The sequence below is a fragment of the Triplophysa rosa genome, linkage group LG20 (assembly GCF_024868665.1).
Source record: "Triplophysa rosa linkage group LG20, Trosa_1v2, whole genome shotgun sequence".
Taxonomy (NCBI): domain Eukaryota; kingdom Metazoa; phylum Chordata; class Actinopteri; order Cypriniformes; family Nemacheilidae; genus Triplophysa; species Triplophysa rosa.
The window spans coordinates 7,124,668-7,152,595 of record NC_079909.1 but is presented as its reverse complement, the minus strand read 5'-3'; the positions used below and the strand labels follow the sequence as shown (position 1 = coordinate 7,152,595).

The 27,928-nt window shown below is 39.4% G+C and overlaps 1 protein-coding gene across 2 annotated transcripts in view; it reads right to left on the bottom strand.

Annotated features, from left to right (window-relative positions):
* cpne5b (copine Vb) overlaps positions 1-27,928 on the bottom strand; it is a 119,106-nt gene that overhangs the window by 25,667 nt on the left and 65,511 nt on the right. For both annotated transcript variants that reach the window (XM_057362045.1, XM_057362046.1), the window contains 6 exons: positions 18,825-18,928; positions 17,422-17,526; positions 11,085-11,126; positions 10,677-10,752; positions 8,489-8,542; positions 7,480-7,541 (listed from right to left, as the gene is read on the bottom strand). In XM_057362045.1, the coding sequence (XP_057218028.1) occupies positions 7,480-7,541; positions 8,489-8,542; positions 10,677-10,752; positions 11,085-11,126; positions 17,422-17,526; positions 18,825-18,928 (443 nt within the window). The remainder of the gene's footprint in view (positions 1-7,479; positions 7,542-8,488; positions 8,543-10,676; positions 10,753-11,084; positions 11,127-17,421; positions 17,527-18,824; positions 18,929-27,928) is intronic.

Below are 27,928 nucleotides of genomic sequence, written 5' to 3'. Positions count from 1 at the left end.
CATGACAAGATGAGGCAGAATCACGACAATCGTCGTCAACGAACCTTTATCACGTGACGAAAACGATATGAGACGCAACGTAAATGCTCGTCATGTGACGATGACTATAATTACATGTATAATGCAATTTTGTTGACGAATAAAAACGAGACTAAATGTGGTTTACAAAATAAAAACTATGCTAAAATATCTATTCATTTTCGTTGACCAAAACGAGACGAGACAAAATGTTATAACGCTATTTCGTACCGTTTAGTCTCGTTATTATTATTTTTTTGCAGTATTTCTGTTGCCTGTGTCTCACTTCAGGGGCTGCATCAGGTCGCACTGCACAGATGCAGGCGACGTCACTTCCTCAAGACCCACTCGCGTTAGCGTAAACGACAACAAACAAAGTTAAGTCTGACACAGAGAAAGGGACCGATGGCTAGGGGTGTGGGATAAATTAGATTCTAAGATGCATCACGATGCGGACGTGGACGATTCTGAATCGATTCACGAATGTCAAAAATCTATTTTCTAAATGTTTAATATTTGACAGCGTGCAAATAAGAGACGACGAAGATGGCGGAGAAAGAAAACCGCCCGGGTCAGTCTACATTAAAAGCTCATGTATGGAAGCATTTTGGTTTCTATGAAGCTGAAGGTAAAATGGCCTCGACAAGACCCACATATGCAAGTTGTGTCAAGCTAAACTAACATATTTTGGAAACACAACAAACATGATAAACTATATTGAAGTCATAACAGGGCTCGACATTAACGCTTGTCCGGGACAAGTGAATGTTTTGTATGGGCGAGTGAGAGAGAATTTTACGTGCCCGACCGGACAAGTAACTGGAAAAAAAACAACAGTATGACATATATGTAGAATAATAAGAATATGTGCATTAGACAGAGCTGCGTGTTTGTCGTGGTTGTGCTTGTTTGTGTGTAACAATAATCAATGCGCACCGCACCGAGTCCATGTAACGTTAACTAGATGCGGAGCTGAATCCTGTTATTTAAATGTCATCTGGCTGTTCTGCGTGTCTGAGTGAATTATGTGCAAAGTATTTATCTGCGTCTGCACTGTATGAGGATATGAACAAATGAACTTCATCTCCAGAGTTGCTCGGAGAGTTTATTTTACGAGCGTTTACTGTTTGAGTGACGCTATCGGCAAACACAAAAACTCAAGCGTCTTCCCAAAGACCCGTCAAAATAAAAGTCGAGTTAAATTGAACACTTTCGTGAACTATAGTATTTGCTATTGAAAATTGTAGTGCCCTTGTAGTTAATTGATAAACACTGTACTGTATACTATAGTAAAGTTCAAAAACATGATCGTATCTTAAGAATTTTACTGCAGTTTACTATAGTAAATACAATAGTATACTACAGTAATTCATGTGGACAAATATACCACTATTGTAAAGTAAAAAAAGAAAAACACACTAATTAGAAAAATTTAAACAAATTTAGGTAGTGTAAAAATGATATGGCCCTAATTTATCCATCTGTATGTAACATGAATGTCCTTTGTCAGTTACCTGCCTTTTCATGATGAACTGCACTTGCATCATTTTTTTTTAATGATGACAACAGACGATTTATACTTGTGCGCCCACTGTTTGGCCTGTGCTACCAAACATTAAACCTCTCTAGCACCAGTGCTACGTGCAAAAAAAGTCTGCATTAACTTACTGCATTCTGTATGCTACTACAGGGCACTTAGGGCAGTCACTCTTTTCCGATGGCGATGGCGTCCACAATTTAGTGCGCCAGTCTGTTTGGAGACAGCCCTCCCCTTCTGCTGACCTCCAAAACAGACAAAGAGCTGCTCAGAGCTTCTGAAGCTCTGTGTGCGGTCCAAGTAGAGGCGCAATACGAGTACTGGACACAACACGGATGGGGTTGGGTCTTCCTCCCAGGTGGTGAGCGCCTGCAAGTTCACCACCTGGTCCCGAAAGGGAGTGGTCTCAGGATCACGTGAGAATCTCCAGGCCCGAATTCTAGGCAATTTGTGGACACAGAGAATGCTTGTAGGTCCCCTACCCTCTTGATGGAGGCGAGCGCCACCAGGAGGGCCGTCTTCATCGTAAGATGAGAAAGAGCGGCCTCTCCCAGGGGCTCGAAGGGGGGCCTCTGGAGGCCCGCCAGGACCACTTCAAGGTCCCAAGAGGGTACGGAGCGCGGATGAGGCGGATTCAGCCTTCTTGCGCCCCTTAGGAACCTAATGACCAGGTCGTGCTATCCTAAAAAATATGCCAGCAACTGGTTCGTGATGTGCGGCGATGGAGGCTACATACACTTTCAGTGTGGAAGGGGAGAGATTTCTCTCAAGTCTCTCTTGTAGGAAGGACAGCACGTTCCCGACGAGCATCCTCGAGAAGAACACCAGGACGAGAAGAGGCGCCACTTAAAGGCATACAGCTGCCTAGTGGCAGGGGCCCTAGCCTGAGTTATGGTCTCAACCACCGTTGGGGGTAGGCCACTCAGGATCTCCTCGTCCCGTCCAGGAGCCAGACATGGAGGTTCCAGAGGTCTGGTCTCGGGTGCCACAACGTACCCTTCCCCTGCGAAAGAAGGTCCTTCATCGGGGGAATCGGCCAGGGGGGAGTTGTCGTCAGAAGCATCAGCTCTGAGAACCAAGTCCGGTTGGGCCAGTAGGGCGCAACTACTAACACTTGATGGGAGAATCGAGACATGAAAGTACGCATCCCTTCAGGTCGATTGCCATGAACCAATCCTGACATCTGACAGACATCAGGATGTGCCTCTGCATGAGCATCCCGAACGGCAGCTTGTGTAGGTGCCTGTTCAGGGTACGCAGATCTAGAATGGGGCGCAGCCCCCCGCCTCTCTTGGGGACGATGAAGTACGGGCTGTAAAACCTGCTGAACATCTGGCTAGAGGGACGGGCTCGATCGCTTCCTTCGCCAGAAGGGTGTCGACCTCGGCCCGAAGCACGGGAGCATCCTCGCCTCTGACTGAGGTTGAGAGGAGGCCCCGAAATTTGGGCGGGCGTCTGGCGAATTGGATCACGTAGCCGAGACGGATTGTCTTCCCTAGCCACCGTGACGGCCTGGGGAGCCGTAGCCAGGCTCCCAGGAACCGAGACAGGGGGACTAGGGGTTCGATCTGCTTCATCGTCCCCCCGGGGGGTGGTTCGATGGCGGGCAGTGCGGATCCCTCGCCGTGGGGGGGCCCCGGGGAGGAGATCGGCTCTGCTGACTTACCTGCCCGGCGATGACGCAGCTCAACGCACTGTCTGACTGAGAGTGCTGAGGGCTGCTGAGTGTGCTCCACATTGTGTCTCGCCATGACGGAACATCGAGTTGCCGACCACTGTCGCATAGAGGGTGAGAGCGGCTGTAATCCCAACCCAGAGAGAGAGGAAACTCTTTTTGTGAGTATGTGGGCGCTAGGCCCCCGGGGGGCCCAGCAGATGCTGAGACGGGGCAGGAACCGTGGTCTCCTCCAGGGAGGCCGCCTGCATAGGGGGCACTGGAGCTGGAGCCAGCGACGAGGGGGGCCGGGGCACTGGAGCCGGAGCCAGCGACGAGGAGGGCCGGGGCTGCTGGGAAGCAGACGCCGCACGGGATCTCGAAGGCCGGAAGACGGCCGAGTCGTGGCAGGGCAGGATGTGTTTAATGGCCTCTGTCTGCTTCTTCACCGTCGAGAACTGCTGGGAGAAGTCCTCGACGGTATCACCAAACAGCCCACCTTGCGAGATGGGTGCGTCGAGGAAGCGAACTTTCCCAGCGTCACGCATCTGCGCAAGGTTAAGCCAGAGGTGTTTCTCCTGGACCACCAGAGTGGACATCGCCCGACCCAGGGCCCGCGCGGTCACCTTAGTCGCCCGAGTTCCTGCATTAACCCTGGGTCGGTCCTACCCTCGTGGAACTCCTTCAACACCTTGGCCTGTTGGACCTGCAGGATGGCCATGGAGTGGAGGGAGGAGGCAGCCTGGCTCGTGGCCGCGTAAGCCTTCGACATCAGGGATGCCGAAAACTTACACGCTTTGGACGGGACTCTAGGTTGACCCCTCCAGGTGGCGGGCGTCTGCGGGCACAGGTGTACCGCGATGGCCCGTTCCACCTGGGAGATGTCGACATAGCCCCTGGCTGCCCCACCATCGAGGGAAGTGAGGGCAACAGAGCTAGTCTGACAGAAATGAGCCGAGAAGGGGGCGTTCCAAGTCTTACTAAGCTCCTCATGCACTTCCGGGAAAAACGGGACCGGGCTGGATACGTGGTAACTCGGGTCCGGGCGCGACTCCAAGCCACCCGAGGTACCACGTATCCAGCCACGAGCATTGGGGGAGAGGCGGCCCGGGAAAGCATGGTTGACATCTCAATGTCCGCCTTTTCCTGGGCTCGACCCCCCCCCCCCCGAGGGAGGGAGCTCCGAGGAATCATCGGGATCAGATGCCAGAAGGTCACCCTCCGATGCCGCAAGCAACATCTCATCGTCGTCACGTACTTCCGAGTACATGGCAGAGGAACAAGATGGGGTAGGACCATCTCCTGGGGGGCGGTCAGATGAGCGAGACGGGGTGTGAGCGGTCCGCGAGCCTGTGGCTGATGGCTTGACACTCACGGAGATCCCCATATCACCCCCGTCGCTGACGAGGTGGTGGCTGCTTCCATAAAGAACACAGCTACCCGTGACCGCAACGTCTGGATCGCCATTCGCCCACAGTGCAGGCATGACATATCCACAAAGGCTGCCTCAGTGTGCCGGAGACCCAAACACCTGAGGCAGATATCGTGTCCGTCCCCCTCCTCAATGAGTGTGTTGCACCCACAAGAACAGCGGGACATGCCGCGCTGGAGAATTTTGCTCCTTTAGATACAAAAAAGGAAAAAACTCGAACACCTCTGGAACTGCCGAGACGCCCAGGGAAGTCGCTGCAGGAAGGGACAGTCAGCTGCACCACATCGTACGAATCCAGCAGTATTTGAAGATCAGTGTAGATCAGAGTAAAGATCATAAGATCGAAGGCTCCGAAGAACAAAAGGTGAATGAATGAGCCAATTTCATTGGCCTTTTCAAAATAGTCAGAAGATGATAGGTTCTCAAGACAACCCCCCCCTCATCTGTCGGTTTGACACAACGTCGAGAGACCGACAGAAAGGGAACTCGCAAATCATTCTGGACCCCTCACACCCCGCACACTTTCTTTTTGAACTGCTGCCGTCTGGTCGGTGCTACAGAGCACTGAGCACCAAAACAGTCAGACATAGGAAAAGTTTCTTCCCTCAGGCCATCTCTTGAACAGTTAAATGTTCTACTGTGCAATAAAAACATGTGCAATACACAACTATATACTCATATTTATTATACATATGTTGTTGATATAATATTCAGCTAGCCACATTCCCCTGCATAACTTGTATATAACAGTATAATTTGTATATAGCACATCTGTACATCCAATATACTGTCTATTGTCCTTTCTGTCAAATGTGTATTGTCTCTCACATATTAATTTTTACGTTTTGTTACCTGTGCCTTGTCACTTTTTAACCTGTATGTGCACTGGAAGCTTCTGTCACTAAGACAAATTCCTTGTGTGTCCAAGCACACTTGGCAATAAAGCTCTTTCTGATTCTGATTCTGATATGCCCACACGCACGCCTGTTTATTTCATATTTCACTGTGTTCTCTGTGCTGAGCATGAACCTGCGGGAGGTCTGAAGATGTTTACGCAACCCAACGGCTCTAAACCCTCTAACCCTATCAGGGTTGAGCTTGTTTGGGCACTCCGTTGAACATGACAGGGATTCACCTGAATGTCACTTTGAGTTAGGCTCTAAACAATCTATAAAGTTCCCATCCACTTAATATAACTGTACATGATTCAAAGGTAGTAACTACAATAATACAGTAGCAAGCATATTGTTGTGTAACTATTATCATTATGAGTCACCTTCTTTTTGAACCATTTATCATTAAATCCCTGATAAACGTAACAAAGGTCATGGTCGCTGAAAAACGACTGACTCAATTTGATTTGACACATTTTGATTCCAACATGTCTGAAAGGTATTTTATTCTCTGTATTGTACATTATTAAGCAGTGCTGCCTCCTTCGCCACCTCTTTATAAAGAGCCCTGCTGTGTGTTACACCTTTACATGTACAGTAATAAATTACAGTATTACTCATATGACACATTAAAGTTTATTACAGTGTGTGTATAGAAGGAAAACAACAAATCCATATACCGTTACGCATCTAGGAAAACATAATAATGCCTAATGGCCTGCAGTATGTATTGCTTTAAATATATATTTATATAGTGAAACAGAAAAATGCTCCCATTAGTCTAGGCTGATATTACAGAAAATATTTTCCAAGGGTAAAAGTCGAGCATGAGCGAGAGTTCTCTCTGTGGTGACTGACAGCATAGCTACAGTAGTATTTGGAAAAACCCATCATCATTTCAAACATACAACTGCCAAGGTCGAGAGGGTTTTTCACATATAAATCTGATTTCGATTGGAAGTGTGACATTCAGTCAAACAACTTTGGAGAGCTTCAAGCAGATCGATGCAAAGAGATGACCCCGTCCTTTTAGTGAAATGTCAGATAGTTTAACCGAACAGCCAAACACTGCACGCCGTCGTGTGTTAGACCAATGCTCTGATCGTCATATCATCCGAGAAATAATGAGAAAATATATGCACACTGTAAAACGGTTCAAATAAATGTGGTCAAAACTTGAAATATAAATGGTCATAGAATGTATTTATTACTAATATATTGCACCATCTGTTTATATTTTACTAAACCTCTGATGATAGAGTCCAGACATCAGAAAAGTATCAGTTTATACACTAGTTTCATATTTTAAAATAGAGACAAATTCATGTGTTATGGATGTCAAAAAGGGTGAATGTTTTTGAGAGAATATGTAGGATTTTCTGTGAAATGTGCAAATTGTGCAAACCAGATGGAATAATACCCAACAAATGGAGAAGGGATGCCTCTTCACACAAAAACATAAAAATGTTATTTTATTAAAATTTTCATGGGTCCATTGATGAGGAATATGGACCGTTGCGGATCTGACAGTTCCGTTATGGATGTGACAATTGCGTTATGGATATGACAAAACTATGGTTTAATAACAAAAAAATGCTTTAAAAACTTCAAGAGAGACTGGGTATGAGTATTTAAACCACCAAATATTGACATCTGACCTATCGGTATGTAAAAATGTTTTAGTAAAAACATTTTTTCATCTTAAGATTGACATTTGCATGAAATTGGCCTTTAAATTTCCACACCCCCACAAACATCACTCTACGGTCCTCCATTCAGACCTTCATTCGGATGATTCCATGAAGCCCTTCTTACGATCTCTCTTTTTATGCATTTTATTGCACTTTTCATGTAAACTACCGAATATTAAATTACTGAGATAAAAGAGATGGATGGTTCCTACCACATGCATGTCACCTGTGAGAGCGCGTTTCTCTCTACTCACCCTCCTTTGATGTAATCGAGGAAAGTCGACTCAGATTCCACGGAAAACGAGAGCAGTGTCACCTGCGTGAAAAACAGATCAAAAGAGACAACTGATTTACCGCAACACAAAAGTATGAGCATTCTTTATTGCACATGTCACGTGATGCTGGCAGTCGACAATTCTGTTATGTCAGAAATTGTCTTAATACAAGTCTCTGTTGCTGGTGGTACTGATGAGGCAGTGAATGATGTGAGCGCTGGACCCTCGGGGAGGCGATGTTTTCAGCCTGATCTCGTAATACAGTGCAATAAAGCAAGGTTTGGCACAGCCATCAATCAAAGCGGGATGTTGATATCACTTTATCGCTGTTGCACTACAAATTCCTGCTTTCATATTCTCTTCCCACCCACTTACACGCGCCTACAGTATACAAACCCAGAGGACATTTTTATTGCTCAGATGTTACTCTTTCATTGCTTAGGAGAATTAATGGAGTTTATGATTATGTTTAATTTTAAATCAACAACGTTGTCTCCCGCGCTTCTCATAAAATAGGCTGATTGTTAACGCGCTGCAGGTCATTAGAAAAAGACTTTTGATAGCAGACATCGGAGTTTTGAGACATTCCCTTACAAAATACCGTAAGTACAATTTTAGGTATATTCTTTTTATTTTTATATTTTAAAGTATAGTTGCTATTAACAATGAGCCACACGCACGAGGGCTTAAACACAAGGTTTATACGGACCTGTCAAAGGAAACCAGTGTGTCCGAGCAGCTACAAAGAATAGTTCTCTCTTGTGCTTTTAGCTCTTGTTTTATTAGCAAGCGTATAAGAGGAGATACTCATCACTGCAGGAAGACAGCTGAAAGCCACTGTGCATGTCTTCGCTTTTCCCCACATAATTAAACACTGGAAACACGTGTAATTAAAGCTTCTGCATGCATCGGAGTGCATTCTCAGATACACGCGTGCATGCACGCTCACATCTGTAAAGCATGTTTACTAAGCTTATCTTCCACTCACCGTGCCTGAATTGACGTATTTCTTCTTTTTCATCTTCTTCTTCGGATTCACCACCTAAAAACAGGCGAGGGAAGCCCCAGAAGAATGTATCACAATGTAAAAATGAACATGATTGTTATATTTCATGTGCTTGCCCGTGCTTTTCTCTGCCCCAACACGTCGGGCGATACGTTCCTTCAAGTCTTTATGACATTTTTCAAACTGCACATGAACATGATTTGGTTTTTAAGTTTTATCTGTTCGATGTGTCTACATTAGCTGGTATAGTACTAATATGAGCATCCTCACAATGCTAAGAGCCTTACTCATACAGTATAGCGGCTGTCAGAGTGAAATGGGTGGAAAGGAAACTCGGAATTTTGCCTCGGCTCACGTCTATCACGTCTCGATCCAACTCGATGGATGAGAGAACATAAGCCAAGGAGACATGTCATGCATTCATGCGTATATTGCGTCCAAAACCACTGACTCTCATTCACTACTCACTATAAAGTCACACAGTTTACTATGAGGCATTCTGACAGCCACATTCTGACAGTTCGGATTTGATCAGATCTTAATCCTCTATATCAGATTTTAATATTGTATGGATGTGGTTTGGTTTGGGTTGTTTAGTGTTTTGGCATGCATTTGAATTTTTGCTGTCATAGTCTATTACATCCCAATACATATAGCTTGGGTCCTTCCTGGAATCCATTTCATCATCTGCCAGGTAAAAATAATAAGTTGGTCAGAAAAGTAATAGCACATCTGTCTCACACGATTGAAAGTATCACTCAAGCACGGTGTCGGAACAGATATGCATTTAATATTCAGGATCAGAGGTTACTGTTTAAATGTATAACCCAGTGTACGAGCAAGCAAAATGGATGCTTGCCTAAGCAAACACCACCAATAATTTTCCTTCCTGACCAATGTGAAGTGCAATGATTCCATAGTAACGAAGCTTGGCAAGAACTGTTGGATAAACCATTCGTATTATTGACTGAATGGAGCTGGGTAGAGAGATGCGGACAAGATCATTGTCTCCACGATAGAGAACGAAAGTGGAAGAGTATCCGCACGAGGAAGAGAAAGACAGATAATGATGCTTAGATCAACACAAATGAAAGTGGACCCATTCAGATGACCCCTTAGTTCTACTAGGTGAAGTAGAGAAGAAAGAGATAGCAGACCCCTGGTCGCCCCCATTCATCTCCAAACACAAAGCAATCAATGACTCAAATGGACTCTTGCTGCTGAGATGGATGTAGGGATCTGGAGATGAAAGAGTTTGAGAAAACATTCAGTGTGGTCTCATGACCAACCACCCCAGGTTGTAAAAGAGTAGGAATGTATAAGATGTAAATGTCAAAGCTGTTTAAAGTATATAAAGGTCATGTAATAAAACGTACAATAAAACTATTTCCGACAAACACTAAGCACCCAACCGCCTGTTTTTTCCGGAAGCATCTTTAAACCAAATCTCAAGGTCACTAAACAGGCTTGGTCCTTTTGAAGCATCAACCACCGTAACCTTCCAAAGAGACAAAATGAATGTAACATCGGCCCTGAACGCACAGCTCCCAACAAACATCATTTTGCTACGCTACTACTGCCACAAAATATTTTTTCTAATGTGTTGGTGAACATCAACACATTCATAATAGGAGCTGAGGGAAAATCAGTGTAAATATTCACATTCCTACACATGTTCTTACAGTAATCCCGATTTGCATGCGTCCAACTGTACTGTCAAGACAATTACTGTTTGAGAAAACAAAGAGATGTTTGTATACCCATAACACTGAATGGGGATTCGAGGGAATGTTGGCAGCAAGATTACAGACTTGTAATAAGCAATGAAAAGAACCAAAATTAAGAGTTAGAAACATAAAAAATAGACTCTTTAATACATAGAAGATTTTTAAGGCATCTGAATGATGAATCACTTTTATGTTGAATGAAAACACTGAAGGTGGAAAAGATTGTGGATCATGATTCATGTTTTAGCTGAAAAACAAAATACGGCTCCTGTCACATGGTGCCTTTTTGTTCAATTTGGAGCTTGGCAGCCTTTGCTCCTCTTTACTTACATTATATTTAAAAGCAGCCAGGAGATTCTGTAAATAACTTATTTTGTGAGTTAGGGAGAAAGAAAACGTTTACCGCAGTGAGGGTAGAGGAAAAACATGTAGTGTTATCTCACCTCGTATATGTTGAACTGGCTCTGACCTCGGGCTAGTTCTCTGTAGCTGGTGGTGAATTCACCGATGAAATCGTGGCTAAAAGATGAGAAGATTCCCAGGTGAGACAACACCTTTTTCATTTTTTTTATATTAAAAGAACAATTCATCCAAAAATGAAAATTCTGTCATCATTTACTCACCCTCAAGTTGTTCCAAAAGGATAAATGTCTTTGTTCTGATGAACACAGAGAAAGATTTTTGGAAGAATGCTTGTAACCAAACAGTTCTTTGACACCATTGACTACTATTTATACAGAATTGTATAAATCTCGTAAACTCGGGGGTGAGTAAATGATGACAGATTTTTTATTTTGGGAGAACTGTTCGTTCCACATTTAGACGATCATTTAAAGAACCGATTGTCTTACCTGCCATCACGGTCCCAATCGTACACTTCCACTTTGATTGTTCTGCAAAACAACAACAAAGAAACGGGGTGTTTGACAAATCATTTTATTATTTAGCATTTTGAAACACAGTAAAGTTGACTAAATAAATCAAATGGGTTCAACTTTTAATGAACATTATTTTTTGTTGATTCAGAGGAATTTCTTCAGCTATTTGTTTAAAACATTGAAGCTTGTTCGACTGGCTTTGATTGGTCTCTTGCTGCTAGCGGCTTAATTGAGTCATCAGTCACAATTAAAACAGAAGCAGTGCCGGTCGGTGAGCGCGTCCTGTGGCAGGTGTTTGCTCAACGGCTTAAAACAACAAAATTGAGGGAAAAATGCTTGCTACTGCCCATATTAATGAGGATGAAGCGCACGCTCCTGAAGCTAGCTCATTAGCACGACTTGTGTTTGTGCACTGAGACGCATTTCAGAAAGCTATGCAGCTCTGCTAGCACAAATGTGTTCCTGTTTACATCCATCCAGAACTCCCAAACAAATCATTACAGCAGTTTATGAGAAAAAGTGAATAATTCTTATGACAACCAGAGTGTTTCCAGGATAAAAGTACAAATGAATGTTCTGGAGTGCCCGCATTGGTTTTGCTGAGCTGTCTTCATGTTGACTAATGGAGAAGCTAAACACTGGGCTAATTTATCCCATGATACCATTAATTTGTGCTGTGAGATTTTGGGGTGGTAACCACTTCACTGAATCAGCAAAACAAACTCTGATTTAAAATGTGAATATTAAAGTTTGATTTAATTTTTCAAAATTTTGCATTGTTGGAAAGCAGCTTTAAATGTATTTTAATAGAGAAAGCAGTGACAGGCAGTTATGTGTATAATACACAAATAAACGTGCAAATTCTTTCAATAAGATCTACATTGTTTTACAACCGTATGTTTTTTGTTGTCGTTTTTTTCCCTTTGTTTGTTTTGTGTTTCTTTTCCATCTCTGTTGTTTTGGACTGTCTGTGTTGTGTCCAGCAGGTGATTGGCTCCTGCCAGATGATCGGTATTGTGTCCTGATTGGTGCAGCCCAACCCAACAAGGTTATAAATGGCGTGTCATCATTTCCTTTAGAGAGAGATCTTGGAAGTTTTGAGAAAGCTGTGCATGTGTTGTTAGAGTCTGTTGAATTCTGGTTAAGATTTGAGAAAAGGTGAACTTTGTTTGTGTTTTTTTGCTTTATTTAATGGTTAGCAAGAGGTTAATAAGTCTTTTGTTTGTTATTTTGGCTTGTTTGGCTTCTGAAGAGTTTTTACCATCAATAAATTTCTTGTTTTGAACTTCTTGTTTTCCGTAGTCTTACATGTTACAATTTTCTATAGACAGGACGAAACAACTCACAAAACTAAATGAAACAATGTTCTATATATTTATAAGGACAGTTATCTTTATAAGTGTGTGTATAAAAAATTTCACTAAATGTAAATTAGCAATATTAAGGATGTACAATATTGATCTGTAACATTACAATCATTTTATTAATTAAAAAGATGGGTTTAGCTGGGAATACCCAACTCATTATTTCCTATGAGTCATTCTATAATTAGAGGTACATGTCATGTCCATGGACTCTATTATCAATTTTACTAATTTGTCATTAACTTTACACTTCAAGCAATGGTCACTTTTATATTCGGGGACATTTCTAATTCATTTAATACAAAAATCCAACAAATACCCATCTTTTATCTTTCAAAAATGGAATATTCTATACCAGAAAACCAATTTTGTGCTGTCCGATTTGGTCAATGTGAGGTTTTGCTCTTCAGATTAGCTCTAAAATACATGTTTCTGTGTATATTTTGTATGAATATTTGTCCAAAATAATCATCAAATTATGAGAACGGTGTCTTAAAAATATTTTGCTCATGCATCTACATTAAATCCCCCATTCTGTGTTATCAGAGAAATCAGTCAACCGTGTTACTCCCTATAAAACCCCCTAAATCAGCAATGGTTTGTTACAAAGTCACATGTCCAACGTCACTTGATGTAATTTCGTTTTTTGGAGGGAAATTTGAAGACAGTGTGGTAAGTCATAACTTCTCTTCAATATTTTATCCATATTATTGTCTGCACATAGAGTAGATTAATTGACCGTCAACCAGAGGTGGGTAGTAACGCGCTACATTTACTTCGTTACATTTACTTGAGTAATATTTTGGAAAATATGTACTTTTAAAGTAAAATTAAAAGTGGGTACTTCCGTTCCGTCATTTTAAAATATGCATTATAAAATGCGTTGCTTATTTCAAGGTTGTCGTCTTTACCGGGGCATTCCTGAGTTACTGATTCTTTTGAGTCGATTCTTTTGAAAGCATTATTTGAACAATGGGCAAAACCGTCTGAATAGGTTCACGAATCAGTTCAAATGATTTGTTCAGTTCGCAGCACGGTCTGAATCGTCTGAAGTGGCGGGTTACTCACTCCTCATAGCGGGAAACTTAAGAACACGCAGAACGCAAAGAGCGTTGGATGAAGTGGAAATGAATCTATATCTATCAAACCAAAACTAAAAAAGCGTCATATTGTGGTTCACTGTTTACAAGTAAGAGCTTTTCACAACACACACATGTGACACAACATGAGAAAACATGGGTTTTGTCTAAAAACTGTTTGTATTTCATATAAGAGAGCACTGCAGATGTTCTAATTTTATGAGTAGTATATAATCAGATACAAAGTAACTAAGTAACTAGCTACTTGAGTAGTTTTTTCATTGCATACTTTTTTACTTTTATTCAAGTAATTTTTTAAATAGTGACTTTTACTTTTACTTGAGTAACAATTTCTCTAGTTACTTGTACTTTTACTTGAGTATAGATTTTGGCTACTCTACCCACCTCTGCCGTCAACTATGTTATCAACAAATTCTGTTGAACTTGCGTCACGTTATATTCATAAATATGTAGAGAAATAATATAAAAACATAAGTTAATCAAGGTCATGTTCTAACTAGTCAAAGGGTAAGCAATTTGGACAAGGCCCTAAAATGGCCGAAATGTCAATTGTTACCTGTCAACTGTGTTACAATCAACGGTTGACAATGTTGGCAATTCAGTGTAAATTTATTATATAAAAAGTCATTAGAGCTTAAGCTTGCCAAATAACTAATTTTACACATTAAGGGGAATTTTTATTCAACCACCTAGTTTATTTATCAAAAAAGTATACTGATTTCCTGACTTTTTGGCTGACCTTAAATGTACCCCTAAATATAGAATGACTCATGTAAGGAAATGTTTTATGGTACATTATGATTTGCATTTTCAACACAAAAGTTAACCCCTGGTACAATTCACCGTTACTGCATGAAAAAGCATCTCCTTTTGTCTTTTGAAGTAAGAAAACTTAAATTTCCCTTAAAACCGCACCCCACAGCTCAACTTACAAATCATTTTCATAAGCGTATAATTGTGAATTGTGGTATGGTGAGAAAACTCTTTTGGTGTATACTTTCTCAATAACCTTTTTTTGTTTGTTTATTTGGGCCTTTTAAAAGGTAGCCTTGTTTATAAATGCTTTTTAAAATATCAGCACCATGTGAGTGCCTGGATGTTGAATCTTTTTTTCATTTACTAGGAAGAATCCACTATTTCTGGATTCTTATCCCTTCTGGAGCACACACAATTATTCCAACAACAAAAAAATTGAGTACCAAACGTGCTCTCCAAATGGTTTCCTTTCTCAAAAATACCAAAGAATACAGTACAATGAGCATACGAGCTACATTGCTACAGCAAAACCTGACCCATTTATAAATGTTTTGAGGCCAGCATTTAAAGTGCTGGTTGTTTCTAGAACTTTCTCTCACCAACACGCACTCATAGGCAAAAAGTTTAGCCAACCTCACCAGTTAAAATGCACACCCTTCTGAAGCGAATACAAAATATCACACAATCTCCTGTAGTTGAGGAAGTAAGGCATCAAAAACGCACTCCCTACGCGGGATTGTGGGTGGTTGCATCCTTTGACGTTCGTTATCTTCAAAGTATTGAGTCAGCACCTCTCCGTGCGTCTATCACCTGTGTGTCATGTTCTTTGACAGTAAGAGAGTGCAGCTGCTGCAACGGATCCCTAGGAATCTGTCTATCAAACCTCACAACAGAAGAGAAGAAAATAGATTGCGCTCTGAGCCCAAACAGTGAGGAGATGCAGGCTGCAGGTACAATCCAGGGCTGTTTTTTTATTCCCATGCACTGACCTCAAACCAGACTGTTGATTTTGAGTTTCTGCTTGCTGCGGGCGCTAACATTTGAGGGCGTGAAGACCCGTTGTGTGGGACTGGAAATCCACGGCAAATGTCAACATCGCCGTTTATTGCAAAACTGTTGCAGTCTCTTGGTGAAATATTCATATATTTCGACTTGTACTCTTCAAGTCTGTATGGCAGCCGGCGTATGCCGGAGAAAGATTTCAAGCGAAAATCTGAATCCTCTGGCAATTTCTAAACTTTTGCCGTACGTTTTCCTGAGATAAAACGAAGCATGTTGCTTCCCTGCAGTTTATTCTTAGTCTAAAAGAAATACATCTGTGATTCATTTCATTAGTCACACATATTAATAGAGGTGAAAATAAAACCACAGCGATGCTTGGGGGAGTGTTGGAATGAAATGGATGCACGCTGACATCTATTTTAATGGCCTCGGTAGCTGTAATTTGTCACCCTCTTAATAAAAGACACGGGCGATGAATTGAGGGTGTTCTCATTGGAAAATTTAACATAAGGGACCGCCCTGATCTCTGTGTATAAAGTCCATAACCACCTGCAGCGCTATCACAGCTTATAACATTCAATCAGAATGTATACTGTATATATATATACCAAACTATCCTGTTTTTTATTCCCTGCTGTTGCCTCGTGATGCATTTGGTCTGTCAAAAATATTGCCCCATTTGACAGGCAGAGTAGGATGAGCCAAAAAAGAAAATAAGAAAAGCTTAAAGCATTTGAATGTTTATACTGTAAGCACAATGGCCTGTCTAAAGATTTGGAGTTTCAGAATGCTATTCTAGTTTAAAAGTCAAATGCGTCAATTGTGAAAAACAGATGGGTTGCTTAAACAAACAGAGCAATGTTTGACTGAGCTATGTACAGAGCCTTATTCATATCTATACATTAAACAGCACACCGCCTCTTTAAGAAACCACCCCAGAATAAAAGATAAAAATAGGGTAAATATGTAGTCCACGTCTCTTGAATGCAGGCACCATGAAATGTTGTCAAAGGCTTTTTGATTTTGCATGACATGCACCCCATTTCTGTAGCGTATTGCAGCGTGGTGCCTGTCATGAAAGATTAACCCTGGAGAGCAGCCCGAGCGCACATAGGAAGGAGCCTTCCAAGAACAAACATTTTTTGACACGCGGTTCTGGTTCCCCAAGCTGACTGGTAACGACAGGGAGGCGAATCATGTCAGATGTGTGAGGGGATGGGCAGATCATACATACAGTCCCCTACAAGTACCTCCAGGTTTGTGCAAAATTGACTACATTTACATGCACCTTCATAATGCGGTTAGAATGATATATTGGCAATATATTGACTCATGTTAATGTGATTAACCTCATAATCATAGATAGAATAATCATAGTACCATGTGGCACATGCCGATTTGAATCGCAGTAAGATGGCACGTAAACACGTTAATCGCATCTCTTTCATTATCAAAGTGTGTTTGTATCTCGCACCTTGAGCGCAAATTCATAGTGAACATGACATTTTGAAGCTTTACTATATTATTTTATACATTTGCATTTATTTGCAGAAAATGAAAACTGGAGAAACAGGTCAAATAACAGAAAAGATGCTCTGTGTTTTTTCAGACCTCAAATACTGCAAAGAAAACAAGTTCATGATCACTTTTAAGCAATACAGCAGTAGTATTTCTACATTAGTAAAAGTTCAAAATGATTTTTTATGTGATAACCAGGAATTTTATCAGAGTTTTCATGTGTGTTCTCAGGCTGTCAGTCTTTCATATTGCTGTTAGATGACTTTGTCACACCTTAGGTTTGATTTTATCGAAATTCAACAGACACTTGACTGGATGGACACAATATATCTAAATGCTGAGTAAATCAAATTTAGAATGGTCTTCCACGGCTGTATACATAGAATGCATTCAAGTATCTAAATTAATAGAGGAAGGGATGGAAAAACTGTTTTAATGTCACATTCAAAAAACAAAGTTTTAAAATCTGGGCCAACATCCCTGGGACATATAGAAATAATGTGTTCAGAGCACTAAAGTGGTTTAATTTAAGAATGACAGGTGGTACAGTATGTGCGTGGTATGTGTTACCTGTCAAAGTCGCCGTTGCAGAGAGCTCTGACTGGGATGGTAAATGACTGCCAAACAGGGTTTAATGTGTTCTTCACCACTTCTGTCTTATGGCAGATTGTAAACCTTCACGTTGAGAGAAGAAAGACACACAGGGAAGACGTGAAGATGAGACACACCTCAGATCAGACACAACGGACATCAGCCACCTGCTTTCCTCATCTCATGACTGTCAAACTGACTGACAACCCATTGGACTGCACATTCAAAACGCTGTTTTATTACCTACCTGGTTACGTAAGTATAAGATTAGTTTATTACGAAACTGTCAGTAATTTTTTGGACATCACCTTGGTTTTATTTATTTGCTACTGTTAGATGCTGCACAGTGAATATCTCTCTCGACTTTGTCCTAAGTTGTAAAAAAAGTTTTAAAACATAATAAAAACCCACAGCGTTTCGACCACGGAGGAGCAAAAGTCTACAGATCTTTCAGAGTTTAAAATTGCATTTAAGCTTAATTATCTCACTACAAACATCCTTCCCTTTTACAAACACAAATTATTTAACGTTTGCTAATGAGCGCCTTCATCGGAGCCTGAGAGCATCATTAAAGCACTCCAAACCTGTTTTTAAGCAACATCTGACTCATCCGAAGCCTCTGCAGAGACTTTTCAGCTGCTGAGTATTTTTACTCTCGAAAACAAAATGGAAAAGTACATCACAGCTCTTGAAAGCATCAATCCATGGTCACTTAAGTAAAGAAGCTTTCATGGGGCATTCTGGGTAATACCAGGATAAAAGGTATTTTTCCGTTCCACACAGAGAGCCATTTACAGCCCATAAGTTTCCTTCTCATGAAGAACCAATAGGAGCACAGCAATTGATAACGTTTATGGAAAACAGATTATGACTAAAGAAAAACATTTACTTAAAAAAATATTTTTTAATGATTTAGTGATTTTATATTTACGTGAAAATCGAAGTGATCTACTTATCACTGCAAAAAAAACCGTGCTTGCTATTTATGGCTTGTTTTCCAGTAGCTACAAATGCAATAAAATTCTAAAAACATCTTGTGTCAAGTTAAAATATCTTGATTTAAGTCAGGTTTAGTGAGTTTACGCTAAAACAAAAAAAGATTTATATAAAGGAGTAAGAAAAAATTAATCTGAATTAAGTCCTTACGTTTTCTTACCCTATTGTCATGTATTTTTTTCTTGTCTTAAGCATCCACTCAATTAATTTAGATTTTTTTAGAAAACAACCTAATATATTTTGCTTTCTGAGTAAATATATCTAAATTAAAAATGTTTTGATATTTGTACTGGAAAACAAGACAAAAACACAAAAAATCATGTTTTGCAGTGTATGCAATACTATATTTCACATTATTTACATACTGTAAGACACGAGACACTTACGTGCCGTCTTCATTACTCCTGTAGAAGACCATGAATGGATCGGATTTCCCGAAAAAGTCCTTTTTATCCAGTTTGTTGGCACAAAACTGCATTGTCGCACTGTCCTAAAAAGAAACAACAAAAAGTCATGACTCTTTTTTGGGGGGGGTGTTAAAAGAAAAGCACAAAAACTGCAATGCATGCAGCATTTTAATAACAATGCAGAGAGAAAACAGATCCAAACACTTTCATCTAATTCGTCGGGGAGAACAGGAGGCTCATTAAAACTAGATCTTGTAGATACAAAACCGCAAAAAAGAAAAGAAAACAAGTAATGAAGTCTGCACAAAGACTCCAGGATTAGAGTTCTCTTCAGTGCAGAAGCTGAAAAACATGATGTCAAGAATCAGTCTGAAACTCAAAGGTTAAGTCTTTCAAATCACTTAGAAGGAGCGTGCTGGTCTGAGATCAGCTTCTGCAAAACTGTCATGATGCATATGACCATATCTATACGAAGCAATTGTAGATCAGACATTTCATGCTACGGGTTGATCAATTTGGACATGAATCAGATTCGCTCCTGCACATTCAGTGTGGAAAATGTGCTAAATTCACCCATGCAGGATTTCAGATTTTTATTATGTAATGAAATGGGGTTTTTTTCTTATAGATTTGAAAGCTATGTAAGTTACACAGTGCATTGCAGAGCTATTTATAATAGTTAGTCATGCGGACACTGGCTGGAAATCTAAGGGCTGTTATTTGGACTCAGCAGTACAAGCCGCTGGTGAAACAGTTCAGTATCTAAATGCCCCTGTGAGTACAACACGTTCCTGATATAAATTGCGGTCTGTTCTCCTCATCACAGTGCTGTTGCCACTTGTGCCCCAGAGGTGTGGCAATGCAGTTAGATGTGTTACTCACTGACGGTCACGTGACTGCACGCTTTAACGCTCATGCATTTCTAGAAGAGACTACTGAAAGTCATTGCAACCATGAAATGCAGAAAACAGGTGAACAAACAGCAAATAATGTTAAACATTCTTCTAAAATGCCATAAAGGTAAATTATGGCTGATCTTCACTCTTAAAAACAAAGGTTCCTAACAGGTTCTTTGTTGGACTGTATGTTTTTGTAAATGACAACACATACGTTACCTCAAGACAGCTTCTCTTCTCCTTCATTACACCAATTGTCGCATCATCATTGTAAACAACCAATGGCCCCTTTAATTGATTCTGTCTGTATTTCAGCCAATCGCATGCAGTTAAAGAAACAGTTCACCCAAAAAATGAAAATTCTGTCATCATTTACTGACCCTCTTGTCATTTCAAACCTGTATGACTTTCTTTCTTCTGCAGAACACAAAAGAAGATATTGAGAAGAATGTTGGTATCCAAACAATGGCGGTACCTTGCATTGGTTTTGTGTCCATACAAAAGAATTTTCATTTTTGGGTGAACTACCACTTTAAGCTTCCCTTCCATTTAAATAACACACTAAAGCCTCTTGGTTTGACAGCATCTGTGAGATTCTCTGTTTCTACCTGTGATGATTGACACTGTCCAAATGAAAACATTTCAGTTCTCTTATACTCTCAGGCTCTCCGTTCGAAGTGCTCCCTGGAAATCAATTGTTCCTTCCCTTGGTAAAGATATTCCCTGTACTCTGGCGAAATACTCATATTTTTTCCTTGTCTTCATAGTGTTGATTTAAGAACACAATTTGTCATTGTTTCTTACATATGCCTCATGTGACTAGAGGGCGGATTAGCATCAAATGTTTGCAAAGGCGAAGAAGAGACCTACACCACATTATGTGAGCTTCATGCACACTCACAAATGAGACAAACAACTAAACAACTCCTGGACGCCCACAGTGAGTGGACTCAAGAGAGACAGCGGTCAATAAGGCAATACAGAGAGGATCAAGCAAGCGCAACGAACAAACATTTTTTATACTGCTTTCAAACAGTTCGAACGGTAAAAACAAGGTTTGCGATGTTTTAACTATAGTGAAATGCAAGTGAAACTATATATTCAGTGGGAATACGTGTGGATGGGGGGGTTATATTACCCAGTAGGATTTGATTGGATGTTATATGAAAAATGTCATGGGTCAATATTATGGTTCATATTCTGTGGTCTTATCCATAGGGAAGTAATTTCAGAGGTGGAGGAAGTTATTGAATTTTGATAAAGGATTAAAAAAACAAACTGTGTGAAAAAATGTGTGCTGATAAATAAGCTGCAATAAGACTGGGAATTTTACTAGGAAAGCAACGAATGGCACAAATGCGTGTTTTTCTGTGTCTTTGGTGTGTTATAAGTCACCCATGCATGTATTAGACACGTAAAATAGCAAAAATTAAAGTGTCGGAACAAAAGATCAGTGGTGGACAGTAACGAAGTAAATTTACCTGAGTACTGTACTTAAGTACACTTTTTGAGTATCTGTACTTTACTTGAGTATTATTTTTTCTGAGTACTTGTACTTTAACTTCACTACATTTGAAAGACAAATATCATACTTTTTACTCCACTACATTTATAAAAAGGTCCAAAAGTAGAAAATGGNAGTAAGAATCTGTCTTTACAACTTTTACTTGTAGTGGAGTAATATTTGACCAGTAGTATCTGTACTTTCACTCAAGTAAGGAAGTTGTGTACTTCGTCCACCTCTGCAAAAGATGCATTCTATCTGAAAGCGAATGCTCACCCAGACCTGCCTGAAACGCCTCGTGTAACCACACCCCCACAAATCTACGTCAGTTCGTGGTATGAGTTGACTAAGACCGCCCAAATGTATACGCAAGTAAGGTGGGCGTACCTGTCAGTACAATTGCTTTGGAACCACACACGTTTTGTTATGTGGCATTTTCTGTTTGCTCAGAAGTATTTGTAAACTGCCGTTCTAAAGCTCAGCTGTAATAAAGAAACTTAAAATGTTTAACATCGTGTCACAACATGTGTTTTTGCATCAAATTATAGAGCATAGTATCGATAACAGTATTGATAAGTACCGGTATCGATAAGCAGTATCGATATCGATAAAATCTTAACGATACCCATCCCTAGTTATAACAGACAATGAAAACCAAACGTTAAAACACAAGAATCAAGAACCCAACTAAAGAAAATACTGATCACAATAATGATGTTTGTTGAAACTTCTAAATTCTTTCAACATTAATTGAGTTGGCAAAAGTGACAAGTCAACAAGCTGAGAATGGGCGCATTTTCCATTGGAAGCCCAGAATGTGACTTGTTGTTGTTACACTACAGTAAAAAGACTGAAAATCTGAAGTTGCACTTCGGCTTTATGTGACTTTGGTGAAATTTCTATACCTAAAGTAAATAAAATTACCTAATTTGATCAGCTTTTGTTAATTACAAATAAAGAATGTGGTCTTGATTTTTGAAGAGGATTCTTTTTTCTGTCTCTGTCTGGACCGTCTCATTTGGACTCGGTCTTGACTTGGACTCGAACCTCTTTGGACATGGACTTGACTTGGACTCAAACCTCTTTAGACTCGGTCTTGACTCGGTCTCGACTAGTCCTGGTCTTGGACTTGTCTTGGACTCGACAAAGGTGGACTTGACTACAGCCCTACCTCTCACTGAAAACGCTCTTTTACCTTATTCTATCACATTACAGATCATAAAGGCATTTGTTTTCAATAAAATTGATTTAAGACATAAAATTAATTTGAATTCATAAAGTTTAGGTTTAGGGTAAGGACTTTTTTATAAATATAAAGATTTACACTCTGTTATTATTGCATAATGTTTAATGCACAACAATACTGAGGTGCAAATATAATGTTATCTGCCAGTATTTATAAGTAGCCCACCAATAACATCTAACTACTATTTCTACATAATCCAAAGAAAATACAGCTATTTTCAGTTAGTGTAGATAGCATATCGCTGAGAAATGCTGCTATTTTCAATTAATAGAACCTACTGCTATTTAAACTTAGTGTAAATAGCCGCTGCCTACTTTAAAATATCAAATTTATAAGTGAATCCAACTCAATTTTATCGTCTACAACTAACTTAAATTTGTAAAAAAAAACTGTTTTGTGTAGAGACTACATCAATATTTGTTGTTGATATGTTAAAAGATGATAAGAGATGACAAGTTAAAATCAAACACACTCCATGCAAAGCCCATTTAGTCGCTGTGCAATAACATCTGAGCAACAACATTTCCTTCTGCTTCTGTTGATAGTCAACATGCTTTACAAAGTGTTAGACAAAAATCCAAATCAAGTTCTTTAAAGTACAGTGTGTTGTAGATTACATCCTCTTAAATGGACGATAGCGTGGCCGGACTCATGCATGTCTAATCTATCCCCACATGTTCAACAATCCTGTTATCTGCAGAGCTCCATAGATATCTCTCTTAGTAAACACACTTTACTGCTGAAGTCCTGCGGCCCTCTGAATTCTGATGACATGCAAATACACTTTTACTGCTGATGAATGCGCTTTTACATTTATTATACCTGAAAATGCTATGCACTGCTGTTAAAGCTCATTTTTAGCCATATCAACAAATTCAGAGCTTTGAAAGACTGACATTTCCTTGTGTGCTTTTAACTATCCTCTAAAGTCAACCATTTTGGTAACAGTACCCCCACCTCATCCATCCAGAGGTTAAGGTGTGGTGTGGCATAGCAGATGAGAGCTATCTAGTCCTCTTTTACACCCTCCCGGTGGCGAAAGACGCCCTGGTGACTTCACGTGACAGCTTTGCAGCGGCAGGGTTCTCTGCCATGCGGCTTTCTAGAAATCATCCCTGACACCAGTTTAAATGAGGTGGTTGAATATCCGCCCGAGGTGCGCATTCCCTAAATAGGACACACTTTAGGAGAACCGCATATGGGTGGAACGTTCAAGATGTGCAAGGATTAAAATGCGATCTTTACCCACACGCAACACCACAGCTGCAAAATTATGCAGCTCAATCTCTGGAATTCCCTAAAGCCTCATAAACACACATGTTCCTAGATATTAACGCTGTAAAGGAAACAGGAGCCTGACATTTCCTCTCTGCCTCACACATAGAATGTGGTCAAATACAAACAGTATCTCAGTACAGACTCCTCTTTCACAATGGTTTCTATTGGGGTGAAAATCAGCAGGGACCTGATATAAGATTATTGAAGTTTATTAAAACTAAAAACTATTAAAACATTTCTGTTGATTCGCATCAAATATTGGGCTAATTTTTGGAAAAACTTAGACGTAAATCACAAATGTTGCCTTAGCAAGTTGAGGCACTCAAAATATTAACTAAAACAAAGTAAAAACAAATCTAAAACTAAAATACAAATATGTATAAAGCAATATACAAAAATAAATAAATAAATGATAAAATTGCTAAAAATACATTAAAATTTACACAAAAACGAAAAATTAAATTAAAGCTAATTAAAAATATTGATAAAACTACAGTGAAACTGCAAACAAAACAAAACTACATTAACTCTGATCTGATGATACAGTATTACTGACTGTTCGATAATAATTCGATAATATTGTGTTTCTTTATTTAGTGTATAAATGAAATTCTAAAGTGTATAATTATTTTAACTGTGACACGTAAAATTGCAAAAATTAAAGTGTCGGAACAAAAGATGCATTCTGTCTAAAAGAGAATGCTCACCCAGACCTGCCTGAAACGCCTCGTGTAACCACACCCCCACAAATCTACGTCAGTTAGTGGTATGATTTGACTAAGACCGCCCAAATGTATACGAAAGTAAGGTGGGAGTACCTGTCAGTACAATTGCTTTGGAACCTGATGTTCCAAATATGGGAAGAGGCGTTACATTTCCGTCACACGCTTAAAGTATTCGACCAATCACAACACACTGGTTAACTGGCCAATCATAGCACAACTCGCTTTTCAGAGCGATCAGTTTTGTAAAAAATCACAATTCAGAAAGGAGGGGCAAAGAGGAGATACAAACATGCACGGTGTGTGGGAAATACAGCGTTTTTGAACCTTAAATGGTGTATACACATTGCATTACATCTAAAACAAACGATAATATTCGTTTTAGCCGTGTCATATGACCCCTTTAAATTTCAACGGTTGACCGGCGCCACTGCTGACAGACGAGAGGTAACTTAATATTGATAATACTTATGAAATGTGCGTGTGTGTATATGTATATATACCAACACAAACGTACATCTCTGTCGACTGTTCTTATAATCTGCATGACTGTCGACGCCAACACTTGCTTTTTATAACCAACCTATTTCAAACGTCGATAAAATAAATGGTTTGGGATGCCCCCTCACTTTGTCCGAAACTTTTAGGTAAGTCATAAACTTTTGTAGAAATCATTTTAGATATTTGGCGGCGCACTCGGATTTTAGGTCCCAGCGGAAGCGTCAGGGCTCCCAACCGCTGCAGCGCTCCTCAAAAGCACCAGAATTCAAATGACGAGTGTGTTAATTTTACTTTGTTACATTTATTCTTGACTTGCAGCAATGGCCTTCATTGACAAGCTTTCAATATAACGTTATTTATCTATCTTTTAGAGAGATTATATGCGAAGGAAATCTTCAGAAGTGGGAGCCTGAAGCCTTAAATGACAACTTGCAGGTAAGAATGTCTGAAAACTTCCTGTTAGTACAGTCATGTGAAAGAGTGTTTCATTTTCACTAAAACGTTCCATTTTTGACAATTAAACAAATATGTAATGAAACGTGTACATAATAATAAATTAATATAATCTATAATATGACACATGAAGTTAACATTGTGTACTAGTTTCACAATTAAAGTCAATAGGAAAAGTGTGATCCCTACAGGTCATCAGGCTAAGATGTAAAGACCAATGAATTCTTCATCATATTGAAGTGTGCTTGTACTTTTTTCCACATGCCTGTACACCCTTTTTGACAATACAGTTTTAATTATAAATAATTATTGTAATAATAATAATAATGTGTATGTGTGCATATTTACAAAAGAGAATATCTGAGAATACAAACATCATTCAGTATCAGGAGGAGCAATGGAAGACCTTCATGTTAAGCAGCATGGGGATAGAACCAGTTTTCTTCATTAATGTGGGAAGCAGGATGCGTGTCCGTATCCGTCTTTTACAAGCATTTGATACGTGTTGTTTACATACATTTTGGGGTATGCCAAGCCTGGTGGTGCTGCTGTTTGGTAGCTTTTGCTTAGGTAGTTTATAATTGTATAAGCTAAACAAGCCTCTGTTCTGTTCATTTATTTATTTGATTCTTGCAAATTGATACTCAATTGCTAGTAATTTTATGATAAAAGGAAGTACAGCAACCACAACTTATTGTATTGGAAATAAAGAATTATAAAGGTATTTCTATGTTGTGCATTATTTGTTTACACTGCAATAAAATAATAATAAATAGGAAGGCCAAATATAATAAACAACAAATATAACAGTAATAATAAAATAATAAATAACATGTTGGCAAAAATAACACAACAAATTAGTTATTTCATAACCCAACGGATGGGTTAAACTTGTAACCCAATATATTGGCTTAAAATAACCCAACAATGGGTCGGTGCTATAGTAACCCAGCATTGGGTTATTTGTTCATCAAACTGTTTTTAGTGAGTAAACTAAGAGGAAAATGACTGATACGAATGTACTTGGTTGAAACCCAAACCACAGCTGAGGAAAGATGTCCTACAGTGAGGATAAAAAGATCATGTGAGGCAATACAGCATCAGCTTTCGCAGGATGTAAAACACCCTGTGGTTTCAGTGTCAGAAATTCAATGAACCAGCATTGGGAAGTAATATCTCCAAAACAGAGGTTATACTGGCTAAAACAGAAACCAAAGGATATAATCAGCACTGAAACACATGAAAAACAAATTTAAGACTGAGACACTGACTCAGTAAAGTATAGGTAAAAGTGAGAATCATTCATAAGCAAGTGACATAATTGAATTCAACTCTCATCTGTCAGCAGATGGCTTTGAAGGGTCAGTCAGATAATAAGGTTATCTACTAATAATGTCAAACTAGATCTTAGACCTCTTACTTGCAGATTCTCAATAGAGACAATCACCATATGCTTACGCTTGAAAGAGGCAGATCAATATTATCAGTGTCCAATCAATTTCTCTATTTAACATCTTGTGTGGTAGCAAATAATAATCCGTGATACTACATATTGATAAATATTGACAGATAAATGCCAAATGTGCTGTTAAATTTTCCATCTCCTGCTCTTCAGCGACTCACATTAACAGATGGTACTGATGTGTAGGGGGACGGATGCTAGGCTGTTATTCTGTTGGCACAGCCTCAACGTTACAGTGGAACACATCTCATTTAGCTTGCTTGAATTTGTTTTTTTTTTACTTGTTTGTTCTTGATAATGATTCTACAAAGCCTATAGGGGAATAAGCAAGAGTCATTAGCAGGCTACAGAATTTAAGATTGATTTTCCCAAGCTTACTCATACTATGCTGATGAATCATTACAAGAACTTTTTCTCACGGTTGCTACGGTATTCACACAAGACACAATGCTGAGTGTGTCCTTGCTTCTCAAGAGCAGAGTCTCAGTTACATACTCAAATAAAAAAAGGTCACATGGTGTTGGGGGTGACATGATAGTAGTGCAAAGTTATTATAGTTTTAATTTTAGTTTTATTTCGTTTTTATTATTTTTTTAATTAGCTTTCATTTTTAGATTTTAGTTTTTATGTTAATTTTAGTAAAATATTTAGCAACTTTGTTATATGCTTTTGTCATTTTATTACTTATTTGTTTATTTTTTATGTTGCTATATAAGATTTATCAATTTTAGTTTTAGTTTTGTTTATTATTATAATTTTAGTGCTTTAAACTTATTTCAGTTTATTACTGAACCTGTTTCTTTTTTTCAATAATTTTAGGCCAATATTTTATTTGATTTCAATAAAAAAAAGCTTTCAAGGTTTTAATTTTAGTAAACTAAAATAACCTTGGTGCAATAATGATAGTTAAAAATGCAGCGCAAAAGTAACTGTGATTTCAGACATTGGTCTGGTCTTGTCAACTTTTCCACCACATAGACTATAAACAATATACTAAAATAAATATTTAAACAATAATTTA